The following is a 12,116-nucleotide window of genomic DNA, read 5'->3' on the forward strand; positions in this document are numbered from 1 at the left end:
ACGTATCCAGGTGACCTCTCATGTCTACACGCAAATCTGCCTCAACCCCCTACTTCTGATGAAACCTGTATTTCCCAAGTAGCCAGATTTGCAAGGAAAAGAAAAAGCTTGCTCATATTTATAGTTTTCCCATTCTCTGTAATTGTGTATCTGTGTAATCTGATACCAAATATGTGTCTTTACCACTTTTCTTTTCGCTGCTGGTATTTAGGATGTCATCTTGGGTCATATATATATATATATATATATATATATATATATATATATATTTACATCAGCCTCTGAGCATAAAAAACTGATCTAGAAAAGAAACAAATGAGAAGAGGGACTTTCTTCTTTTTACACAATGAAATATTAAAGCCGAGTCAGGACTGACTTTCAGGCCGTCTCACCATGCGGGACACCACATCGCACAGATAGCCACCAGGTCTGGGCCCCAAGGCCCTTGCTTACTTGTGGCACGGCCCCTGTCAGCAGAGACGGGGGCCACACAGAGCCCATGGTTTGCACATCTTGTAATATCTCCTCTCCCTAATCCTTCCTTGTGAAACCCCAGCAAGGCATTGGTGGCTATGCCCACATTTTAAATGAAAACAAACGACAGAAAGAGGCTTAGTGGGGTACTCAGGGGTGAGACTGAAGTTTGCTTCAGCACCAACTCACCCCAAATCAGCCTTCGTCCCAATGCATCCTGAAATGAGCATAAAATGTTTTTTAGGATGCATCCATCCCTGTCTTAGGGTAAAGCTGAGATTCCCTGCCAGCCTAATAATATAGGAGATTCCTTTCTGGGCACGCAGGTGCAGAAGGTGCCAGAACACAGGCTCGTGGACATGGGGGTTGGGCAGAACGGTAGACAGAGTGCTGGACAGGGAGTCATGGCCCTTGTCCAAGCTTCCTGAGTGACCTTGAGCAGGTTGCTTGCTCTCTCTGAGCCTTTTCTTTGTAATATGAAGGCACTGAACGGCTATTTTTTAATTGGTGCTTTATATATCCTGGGATTGGGTTTTCCCTTCAGGAGGAGTAGAGCGGCAGCAGCGCTGAACCCCGAGTCCCCAACCAGCAGCTTGCTTTGATTGATGTTACATATTAAGCTTCTGGGGAAATTCATAAAACAGGTTTCAACCACCAGGTTTGGAATGTCTTGGATGAGAGGATACCAAGGTCTCCTCCAAATGGCAATTGAAAGCCTCTGGTTTTGAGTCAGGCAGGAGGAGGGACAGGGAGCATGCGGGTACTTTTCTGAGCTAGCTACAGGCCCCGCCCAGGGCCCCAGGAGCCCCAGGAAAAGAGAACATGGTAGGGTTGGGGGGGTAAGGGGGACAGGCTGTGGCTGCACCTGCCCAGAGAGGAGAGCAGGGAACAATGTGGGTCACGGGGCAGGTGCGCCTGTTGGGTAAGGTCAGGATGTGGTGGGGTGCCCCCCGGATATCCTGCGAGATCCTTGGGAGGGAAACCAGCCCATGCCGAGCTCCTGTTCTGGCTCTTCTCGTTCCTGCTGCGTAGCACAAGACCACCAGTGGTACCGAGCAAGTCCCAAGTCAGCTGGGCAGGGACCTGGCACCAGTCACAGTGAACAGGCCACTGAGGCAAAAGGGCCATGAGCCATCATCCGTCCCAACCCTTGTCCCGTCGTATTTCAGAACGCTGAGATCCCAATAAGGTGAAGAGACTTGTTCAAGCTTGCAAGCAGTTAGCTGGGCCCCCCCAGTAGCACCAAGAGATCCAGCTTGGGGAAGCTTATGGCTATTTGATTTTATCAAACCTATCCCTGCTTCAGATGGGACCTGTAATCCAATCCTCAAAACAAACCTGCAGGACACGTATTTGTACCCCATGTGTGTGTGTTTAAAAATCAAGGCTCAGAGAGTGCAGTAAGTTGCCAAAGGACACACAGCCAGGAGGCTGGGAGCTGGAATCCGAACTCAGGCTTGCTGCCTTCAAAACCCTTTCAAGTCTTCCTTATTCTGTCCAAGGTCTGGTTTTGGTGGTAAAAGCAATTCATGCATGTGGGAGAACATCTGGAGATTTTGGAAAGGTGTAAAAAAGAAATGGGTGTGTTTACCTTATAAAATTGCTACCCAGAGAGAGCCCTTGCAAACATCTTGGAAATAATTTCCTTTCATATTTTTCTATACATATATGCATATGCATTTTATTTTTTTTATAAAATTGGGATGGTGTCAGCTCTTTTTTCTTGTTTCTTCCCCTCGACCCCTGTAGCATTTATCAGTTCTCTTACACCGTGAAAGGGTGGAAAGCACTCCATGTGATTCACTCCGGCTCTTTCGATCACGGCAAGTGGCCTAAGAGCTGAGGCCTGAGCTCACCTTCCCTGCCTCTCTCTCTCCTGTCCCTTCTGCTCCCCTCCAACCAGATCCCCAGACGTGGGTTCCAAACATTGCCAGCTGACGACCAGAGACCCTTCCAGACCTCCCTGCCCCTCGTATTAAAGTCTCCTCCCAAAGTTTATGGTCCCAGAAGTTTACTCTGAGAGCCCTAAAAAAAATCATTTCTCTCTGCACCAGGGGGCAAGAAAGCAAGGCAACATTTCATGGAGGCTGTGAGCTCAGCAATTAGAATCTGACAGAGCTGCTTTGGGGGCCAGACATCCCTCCTACCAGTCATAGAACCTTGGACCAGTTACAAAACTTATCTCACCTCTCAAAGGGACTTGTGAGTGACAAGGGTATGATGACTAGAAAATGCTTCGCCTGGTGCTGGGCACAGAGTAAGGGCTGATCAGCTATGGTGGGGGTGGTGGCCCCAGGGACTACTGCCACCTTTGGGGTCCCGGTGTGGTGGACAGTGAGGGGCCCCCTTGGGGGCATCACACTTCCACTCCTTAGAAGCCAGTGGACTTATAGCCACTCTTTGTGGGGGGACTTGCTAAGCCGAAACAGAAGGCTGCATCCCTAAGTAGATTTCTATATTAATTAAACCATGTCATCCAGGTTCTCCAACTGTTCCTGGTTTTATTACAAAGCCCAGACCCGTCTTCCCACAGCTGGGCTCCCTCAACCCTCCGCTTTCAATGCATTGTGTGGGGTTCAGGCTACTCGCCCTTCCAACAGCAAGGCCCAGGCATTAGAAGCCCAAAGTGGATAGAGCACACAGAAGGGTCCCAGGACACCATCCAGAATGGAAGGTTTTCAGAAGCCCGCCCCCTGTATTTATAAGATAATGTGGAACACACAGTGAAATGATCCCTGATTTGGTCACACAGAAACCTAGCCAGAGACAGCCTGTGCTGGCCGCCACCTCCCATACCCCCAGGGGTAACTCCCTGCAGCCATGGGACCTCTCTATGCCCTGCATCTGCACTGCCCAGGGGTCCTAGGTGATCTTCCCTCCTCCCTGGAGAAAGGCAGTGGCACGGTCCCCGGGAAAGGACAGCAGACATCGGCACCAAAGTCAGGAGAGGTAGGTGTGCCTCCTGCTGCCCTACCCCACACCTTTCCAGCTCTCCCAGTGTGAACAGATGAGCTCACAGCTGACCTCCACACCAAGAAGGGGGAGGGGCAAGTCGGCCTCCCAGGGAGGTGGGGGTGGGAGGCAATTGCCCACCAGAGGATGGAACACATCGGAACAGCTTTCCCTTGACCCTGAAGAAGATGAAGTCAGGGTTTGGATTCTGCCATGGGACCTGATAAGAAAAGTGATGATCATCCTTCTAATAATTGTCTTCAAAAACTCGCCGAGTCTTGATTCCTAGAATTAAAAGGGGCTAAGCGGCTCTGTCTTTGGAGACCATCTTTTTCACTCCTCTCATTTTTCAGAAGAGTCACCTTAGGTCCAAGTTCACGGAAAGAAAACAGGATTGGTCTGAAGACTCGGGGGAAGCTAAGAAGCAAATACCAGCTCTGATCCCTGACATCACGAGGGAAAGGGAGAAAGAAACCAAATGTTCTGATCTAATGTTAATTAACTCATTTCTCTTTTGCCCTTTCTTTATTGTTCCTAGAAGCAATTATGTGTCTCCTACCCTCTCTCCCAACTCTAGCCCCTGCATAAAACTGTCACAGATTAAATCAGATTCCTCACAGCCATTTCATTAGGGAGACTCTGGCTCTTGGTCTCCGGGGGCATTTTTACTCTGCTCAAATGAAAGCCTCTCGCAGATAAGTTAACTCCTTCCTGGAGAGCACAGGAAGCCAGCAAGCAGACCACTCAGGGCTGCCGAGACCTTTCTCTGAACAGCGCGGGATACGGTGGGCTGGCGCGTGCATGCCGACCCGAGACCAGAGAGACGAGAGTGCAAGGAACAGGGCAGAGGGAGTGTGTCAGACCTTGCGCGTGTCACCACCCTGGGTATGTTTCTTTTCTTGGATGGGACTCAGTTTTCCCACCTGCAAAATGCAAACCTTGAGACTTTCTTTTTCCCGTTCCCAATTCCACGAATTCCCCCCAAATCACACACGCGGGCTTGAGAAGAGTTACAAAGTTGTTGGGAGGGACTGAAGTCAGAATTCACTTGGATAGATAACAAAGTCTTCTTTCCCCGTGACTTTTCTGGACCTGTGGCATGAAGGAAGGAAAGAGTGGGAGGTGAAGCCTGGAGGCTGTGGTCCAGAAGGGGCTCTGAAGGGGAAGGAGGAGCGGGAGGGCCGGGCCGGTGGGATGTCTGCAAGCTGGGGGTTGACACCCAACATGCAGCCGGGGTTCAAGGTACAATCCCTGGTGTTTAACTGATGCTCCGTGAAAGTGTCAGGCTGCAGGCAGCAGAACGGCACAGCTGGGGAGTCAAGTGACTGTGCGGTGCACTGTGGCATGGGGACACATGGGAGAGGAAAGGGACGAGGACAGCAGGCATGTTTCAGAGTCAGCCCCAGACAGGATGCCTGCGAAGACCTCTCCCCAGCCTGTCCTGAGCGCTTTCTCCAGGCCTTGGTAATGACACTCAGGGAAGCTAAAGATCTGGGGTGACTGAGGGGCTCCAGAAAGCACGGGGAGCATAACGGGGGCGGCAGAGGTCTCTGCAGGACATCTCTGCACAGCACACAGGGGCACGGCTCTGTGGTGGGGGATAGCCAGCTCCTCAGAGTCAGAGGTGACTTTCTTTGCTCCTTCCCTGGACCTAAGGTGGGGCCTCAGAGGTGGCATGCCCGGTCCCAGTCCGGTGGGTGGGACCACAGGGGCCTGCCTTTCTCCAGGTGCTGGCTCAGGGCCCGGGACCAAGCTGCAGGCAATGAGGTTCCCAGCCCCTCCACTGGTGTGGTTTTTTGAGGACTTTTTAGGAGCACATTTTCTTGAGTGCCTACACCAGCCAAGGAGCTGGGGACAAGGGGCAATGTTGTTAAAACCTACCTGGCTTGCAGGAAGGGCCCTGCCAAGGTCAGAGGCATCCCTTCAGCTATATGGGGCCAAGGGAGAGGGAGGTAAGATGGGGAAACGAGGGGCTTCTATCCAGAGGGGTAACACCCTGGAACCATCTTTGTCGTTCTCAGTGGATAGGATAAGAAGATGGGGTTTTTAACCTTGGATGAGGGATCCGTTCCAGCCACACTTTTTGTGGTGCATTTTGGGCTTACAGTTCATGCAAGCTTGTAATTATCTTAGGAAGAGCATGATTCTAAATGAACTCTTTATGTAAATATTTAAAATATATTAACTTTCTAGCAAAACGAAGTTTGGCTTTTCTCGTTTCCTGGTACAGGAAGGATCCCACCGCCCCGCCTCCTCCTTGATAAATTAGGAAGTGATACAGACCTCCCTCAGTCTCTGGAAGGCCTTACTGGGAGCACAGATCTTTCCAGAATCTGATTATGCAGTGCATAGAAGAAGGATTTAAGACCAGGGTGGGGGTTGGGCCAACTTCTGGACCCTTTCAAGTTCCTCAGTTCTCCACCCTAAACTGCAGACAAAGAAAGGGGGGGTGTAAGTTTTCTGTTGGTGGGGACAAGGGCTGGTGGACCCTGCCCTTCTACGCTCCTCCTCACCCACCGCCCAACAAAAAGGGCTCTATGGGTGGGGCCTTCTTCTCTGTGCTTCAAGGATCCCAGGAAGATACGTTTTCTGTAATTATCTAAGCTCCCTTCTAAAATGCTCACGAGGGCCCAGAATTTGAATGTTTATCATTACAGACAATCTGAAAGTACACTATAAATTGCAATCATTAACAGGGATTTCAGGCCAGGCCATGCTCTCAGTGCTTCTTGTGCTTTAACTGTTAATTCTGCAGCCACGACCCCCTGCCACAGGCAGGCAGAGGTCAGTAACATGCCCAAGGTCACCACACTTGGACACGCAGACCAGTATGGAACAAACCGGAGGCTCAGCAGCAGCCGTTCAAATCCGTGCTGCGTGACCTTAGACGAGAGCTTACCCTCCTGGGGACTCAGTTGCCTTTACCGCGAAATGGGGTTAAGGAGGCAGGGGCTAGACAATAATCAGAAATCCCAGCGGATGTGCAAATGGGGCGCGCCATAAGCACGCAGCATTGGTATGGAGTTTCCCTTCTTCACCGTGGGTCAGAGCATGTGAAGAAACACTCGCAGGAGAAAGTCGAGGCAGAAAGTACCCTCGGCTCAGCCCCCTTTGGCTGCCAAGCTGACATCTCCTTGGGGTTCAGGTGCTCCCAATTCCCCATGCATGGGGGTTGGGACGGGGTCCTGAGTGGGGTGGGGAGGGGCTGTGGCCCCTCTGAAACACCCCTCACCTTGCACATGAGGCACCGCTGGCTGCTTTCCGCCAGCCGGGGTGCGGAGGAATGGAAACTTCTGCCACCAACAGCATTTGCTCGTAACTTCCCTCTCTGTGGTTTTCTCTGTCATTCCCTTGATAAAAGACCCAGGGCTGAGCAAATGTAACCAACATTCACGAATCTCAACTTCACATGAAAACACCCGCCCCTCGAGAAGTGAGCTGCTGAAAAATGATACACGATGTACTCTAAACTGGGTCATTCTTCACCCAGAGGGGTCGGCGCGTGGCTGACTTGCTGTGTGTATCCCCTGTGCCGTAGGCTTCGAGCATCTTCGACGGCCCAGGGAGACAGAGCAATGGGCAACAGCATGCGATCCACCCCAGCACCTCCAGAAAGACCCGTGCCCAGCCCAGATGGTAAGTCTGGCTTCTTGGATCTTGGGTGTGATGCCTGATTCCACCGCTCGAGAGCCATGGCCGAGACTCAGTGACCGGGTGCTGACAGCTGCTGAAACGGCTCGGGGTGCAGAGGCACTCCTGGTACCCCCCCTCTCTTGCCTGGCTTGTGGTGAACATTTCATGACTGCGTGTTAAAAAAGACGGAGCAGCGGTGCCCTGAGCAGCTGCTGGCATTGTGGGGTGGAACTCCGAGAACCTCTCTCTCCACCTTTATTTGGCAGGTGGGGAAACTGAGGCTCATGAAGGCAGTGTGATTGGCTATGGGAAGAGTCATATTTCTAACCGGGGCCAGGCTGATTCTGAGCCCCTGGCTCTTGCTTACCACACCCCGTCAGCCAGCCGCGATGGAATATGACGGTGGGTTTACTATTATCACATCTCTGCAGAAGCGTTTGCAGTGCCGCTAGAGGAAGCTAGACACTAGCTCGAGGAACTCTTCCTGAAAAGAAAGGAATCCTGGGTCCCACTGGTAGGATCATAGGGCCAGCCGTCCTAGGGGGAGGGCACAAGGCCACGGGTTAGGCGGTGATGAGAGAGGTCAGCTTCCCGTGGCGCTGCTAGGTGGAGGCAGACCCCTGAAGCCCAGGAGCCTTTTGGAGACTGTCCAAAGAGCCCTATGGGGACATTGGCAAGCAGAAGGCAAAGACTGAGAATAAAGCCCATTTTACTCTGGGTGGGGTGGCGGCGCGCTCTCTGTAGGTCCTTGAGGGACTTGGGAAAGGGATGATCAGGAGGTCAGGCAATCCATCTGTGTCCCCAGGGTGAGTCCCCTTGGGACATTCCCACCTCCTATCTGAGGTCACGGTGCTGGTGCTTGGCCCCCTCTGCTAATGCCCTGAGTCCCCCGCGCCCCCTGCAGCCCCACACCCTGCACAGTTTCCATGCACAGACGTCCGCTGTCCTCCCTGCCGAGAGCGGACAGTGCTGGGCGCCCTGTCTCTACTTGCTCGTTCCTTCTCATTGCTTCCAGAACAGAGATGCCAAGTTACACAGGGTCTCCTGATCCCTCCGAGGCTCCCAGGTGAGCCTGCAGAGACCCTGCAGGCCAGCCCTCCTCTCCAGTCCCCAGGCAGGGCCACTCGAGCCTTTATCTGTTCCAACGCCCCTCCTTAAGCCTAAGAGGAAAAGACAAACGAACGCTCTCCCTCCAGGACAGAGGTTGGAACCCCTTCCCCTTCTGGTCAGGGCTCCTTGTTGAAAGCACCCTGGACCCAAGTGTGCTCGGGAGGCACGTACGTACGCATGCACCCACCCACCCAGGCCATTTTGTACTGTGGTCTTCGCACCAGGGAGGTGGGGGGGGAGGGGCCATGCTTGAGCAAACCCCATGAAAACATGGGTCTCCAAGGGCTCGCTCATTTGCCTTTAGTTTTTGAATGCAAATTCTCTTGAAATAAGTTTCTCTTTTTCCACTGCGTGGGTGGTGGGAGGCAACCTCGAGAAAGGAGGTCGAGGGGTCTCCCCGGCCCTCCACCCCCTGGTGAAGAGAATTCCCCAGGTCGGACCCAGTATGCGGTCCAGGCAACCACATCAAGCACGAGCAGCAGCCTTTTCCATCCCCCACCCCTGAAAAGTTTCCCTTGTGATCAGTCCTAACTTGATTTCTTTTTTTTTTTTTTTTTTTTTTTCCTGCCAACCACTGGAAGGAAGGAGAGGAAAGTGGTTGCAGTGGATGCTGCATTAATTAGTCTTTAGCCAATCTCCACAGGGGTTTCGGGTTTTTCTGGAACAAGGACCTACTCAACTAACACTCACGCTTACTCAATAGGTCAGGCTCCAACACCCAGGAAGTAGTGCGGGGAGCTGAGAGCTCTTGGCCCCATACAAGTGGAGCTTCCTCTGACGTTAGGCTGAGTGGCGGAGAATTCAAGTCACCAAAAGCCCCAGGCCCTACCCAGGGATCAGCAGGAGGCCCGCCTGTACTGTAGACAGACACTTTTTCCGAGCTTTTAGGAGTGTATTGTCCCCCAGGCCGGGACGGTGAATGCCTTGGAATGCAGCTTTGTCCATCCTTTGGCTCCTAAATGAAGCTTTCTAGAACATTCCTGATTGCTCTAGTTCCTGGAGACTAATACCACAAAATCCACAGAAGTAGGAGGACTTGATAGGAATGGGGCAGGTTTCAGAGACAAACGACCTTGCTGAGCTTCTAGTCTTGCCCCTAGAAGTCATTTGACCTGGGGTAGGTCACTTGGCCTCCCAGAAGAAGGGTAGGGCTCAGCTGTCAAATGGACAATTCCCTTCTCACAGCAATGATAGCACAAAGTTATTATTAAATGTGGGGGGAAATCACTTTTTTAAACTCCACTGGGAAGGTCACCCGATTGCACTAGGCTCTGTCTAAATGCCCATCCCCCCCCCCAAAAAAAAGTTTTAAAGCAGTCAAATTAGAGGTTCCGTGACTTGCTTCCCAATCATCCCACGTAACTCATTTTCTCTACAATTCTATCCTTATTTCAAACTCTTGCTCTGAGCCAGACACAGACAGTACAGAATTGACTAGGACCTAGGGAACTCCCATGTAGCTGGGAAATGACATATTTCTACCTTAAAGACAATCTGAAGGTATAATTTCCCCCCCACCTTACCTTGTTCTTTTTTTTTTTTTTTTTCTACTCCTCACCTTTTATCACCCTGTCCTTAAGCGAGATCTTTAGGTTGTAATGTGAACCCAGACACTGCTCAGACCCCGTCTGTGCAAGCATGGGGATCACGCTAAGCTGGGTATTTACATAGCATCTAGGGGGCTGCCCATGGAAAGAAGAGATGGGAGGGGCTCTGAGGAGGAAGAAGGGGGCAGGGAGGTCTCGGGCCCAGCCTGCACTTCTCAGTGAATGATTCTCAGACCACCTGCATCAGAGCCTCTGAAAGTTGTCAAAAATGCAGATCGCTGGGCCCAACCCCAGGTCTACTCATCAGAATTCGATGAGGGTCGAGGGGAACAACCCGTGGAATTCCTTATAAGCCCCCTGGCTTAAGCCGAAAGGTCGCATCCCCAGACCCAGCTTTTAGTCTTAACACCCAGTGAGAAATGAGAGAAGTCACTTTGTCTCCGTAGCGCCCCTCTGGTCTCACTTGTACAAGGGGATGATGAGAGTGACTCTGCTTATAACGTGCCAGACAAGTGCTCTACACACATCCACGCTCCGTCCTCCCAGCACCTGCAGGAAGTGATCGCTATCACAGACAGTCCAGGGCCCTGGGAGGGAATGTGCCTCAGGTCTCTGACTAGGTCCACCTTTCCCACCTGGGTCTTATTCATCCCACATCTGGCCCGTAAGACGGTTCTAGGCAGAACACGATCATTCATCTCTTTACACTGAACGTACAACTTCTGTAACGGAGACCATACAAAATACACCTCATCCCTCAAGCCATGATTTCACGGTGCCTACAATGAAGCTAAAGATTTTTTTTTAAAGCAAATTAACATAAAGACACGGTTAAGTAAGTAAGTAGTAGTGCGGGTGGGTGTTCAGCAGCATGAAGGAGCAGGTGGCTGGGGTTAGAGGCTGCCCCTCTGCTGCTAGGTGACCAGGTTTTGAGACTGGGCCTTCGGCTTGCTACTGTGTGCTCCTGAGCTGGTCTCTCCACCTCACTGTGCCCTCTGAGAGCCTTGGGACCTATCCAGTCCCAATTTACCCCATCTCAGAGATGGGGCAGCCGAGTCGTGGGACAGGACAGAACGTATGGACCGCTGTGTCTCACTTTTCCACCCACCATAGGGGACCCGTGGGTACAACCTGTGGTTTGTGGGGATCGACAGAACTTGGTAGATCTCCTATCAGGCAGTCCGACCAGCCCTCTCTGTTTGGTTCATTGTGTGTATATTTCCTATAAAAGACGCTCAAAGCAAGGCCTGCTTTGGCCCTCTGGAGGCCGTGGATTGGGCAGAACTCAAGGGAGTGCAGAACCGGAAGCTGAAAGCACTGGGTTGTTTAGCTCCTTGCCAACCAACTGTGCTCAGCTACCACTGCCAACTTGGAAACCTCATCTGGAGTCAGCCTTTGTCCCACCTGTCAAGGAGCAAGTGTTAACCAACTGGGGAGAGCCTGTAATTACACGCTACGGAGAGCTCTGTGGCCTAGGGACATGACCGGGAGCTTAACACCCTCATGCTCTCACTGCAGGTTACTGAAAACTCTCCCAGCCTTTGGTTCTTCTCCATTTTTAAATAAGATTGTACACTTCCCTAGGGTGGTGTGGAGCACTGGAATCCTAAAGGCTGGCTTGTCTCCATTATAAATGAATCTACTGAAAGGTCTTTAGCATTTAAAAGAAATGGTATGATTCTATGAGGAATAATAATGCTTAAAAAGGCCTGTTTCTCCTTTGACCAAGTAATATCTGTGGCTAGTAAATTCTGCCAGGGTCTCCTTCCTTTTTTGGATTCATTTCCCATTTTATACTTTTGGACAGTTTGTTCAATATGACGCTTTTCAGGTTGGACCATCGGTAAATATTGGTCTCCCAGATTCCATCTTCTGTTCCCCCCCCAAACGGAGTTTGTATTTAGAAGAACAGAATATTTTCAAATTTACACATCCAGACGTTTTTCAAAATTAAGAACACCGTTGGCTGAAATTGGACTTGAGCTATGAACCCTAATCCCACCCATCCCATAAATGGTATTAGCAAGCCTCCCACCCCCCATGGGATGGGTTCTGTACACACGCAGCATCACGAATCCAACCCCAATTGTACGGGGTAGGTTTCAATATTTCTCGTTTTTATACATGAAGAAATCGAGCTCAGATTGGTTAAAAATAAATCTCTCCCCAAATCGCAGAACAATTAAGTGGTGAAGGTGGAATTGAAGCCAGGTCTGATTGATTCCAAAGCCCATTCTCTCTTCTGAAAATCCTCTCTGGATTTCTCGCCTGTGCATGGCACACTTCTTCACCCGCTTTGTTTCCTTATCTTAAATCCATGATAACCCCCTCCATGCCTCTTCCCAAGAACATCACTTATCTGATTAAATTCTCAGCTCTCCCCAGAACCCAGGGCTCCAG

At 51.1% G+C, this 12,116-nt stretch overlaps 2 protein-coding genes across 4 annotated transcripts in view; one reads left to right on the forward strand and one right to left on the reverse strand.

Moving 5' to 3' along the window:
* The window catches only part of TG (thyroglobulin), a 237,827-nt gene that overhangs the window by 61,848 nt on the left and 163,863 nt on the right, over positions 1-12,116 (reverse strand). The gene's annotated exons all lie outside the window — the stretch shown is intronic.
* SLA (Src like adaptor) overlaps positions 1-12,116 on the forward strand; it is a 32,584-nt gene that overhangs the window by 5,122 nt on the left and 15,346 nt on the right. For 2 of the 3 annotated variants that reach the window (XM_047727289.1, XM_047727290.1), the window contains exon 2: positions 6,965-7,062. In XM_047727289.1, the coding sequence (XP_047583245.1) occupies positions 7,002-7,062 (61 nt within the window). In that variant the 5' untranslated portion in view covers positions 6,965-7,001. Of the gene's footprint in view, positions 1-6,819; positions 7,063-12,116 lie in introns of those variants that run through there. The other variant, XM_047727288.1, reaches the window with a different exon arrangement.

This window comes from Lutra lutra, chromosome 4 (assembly GCF_902655055.1).
Source record: "Lutra lutra chromosome 4, mLutLut1.2, whole genome shotgun sequence".
In the NCBI taxonomy this organism is placed as follows: domain Eukaryota; kingdom Metazoa; phylum Chordata; class Mammalia; order Carnivora; family Mustelidae; genus Lutra; species Lutra lutra.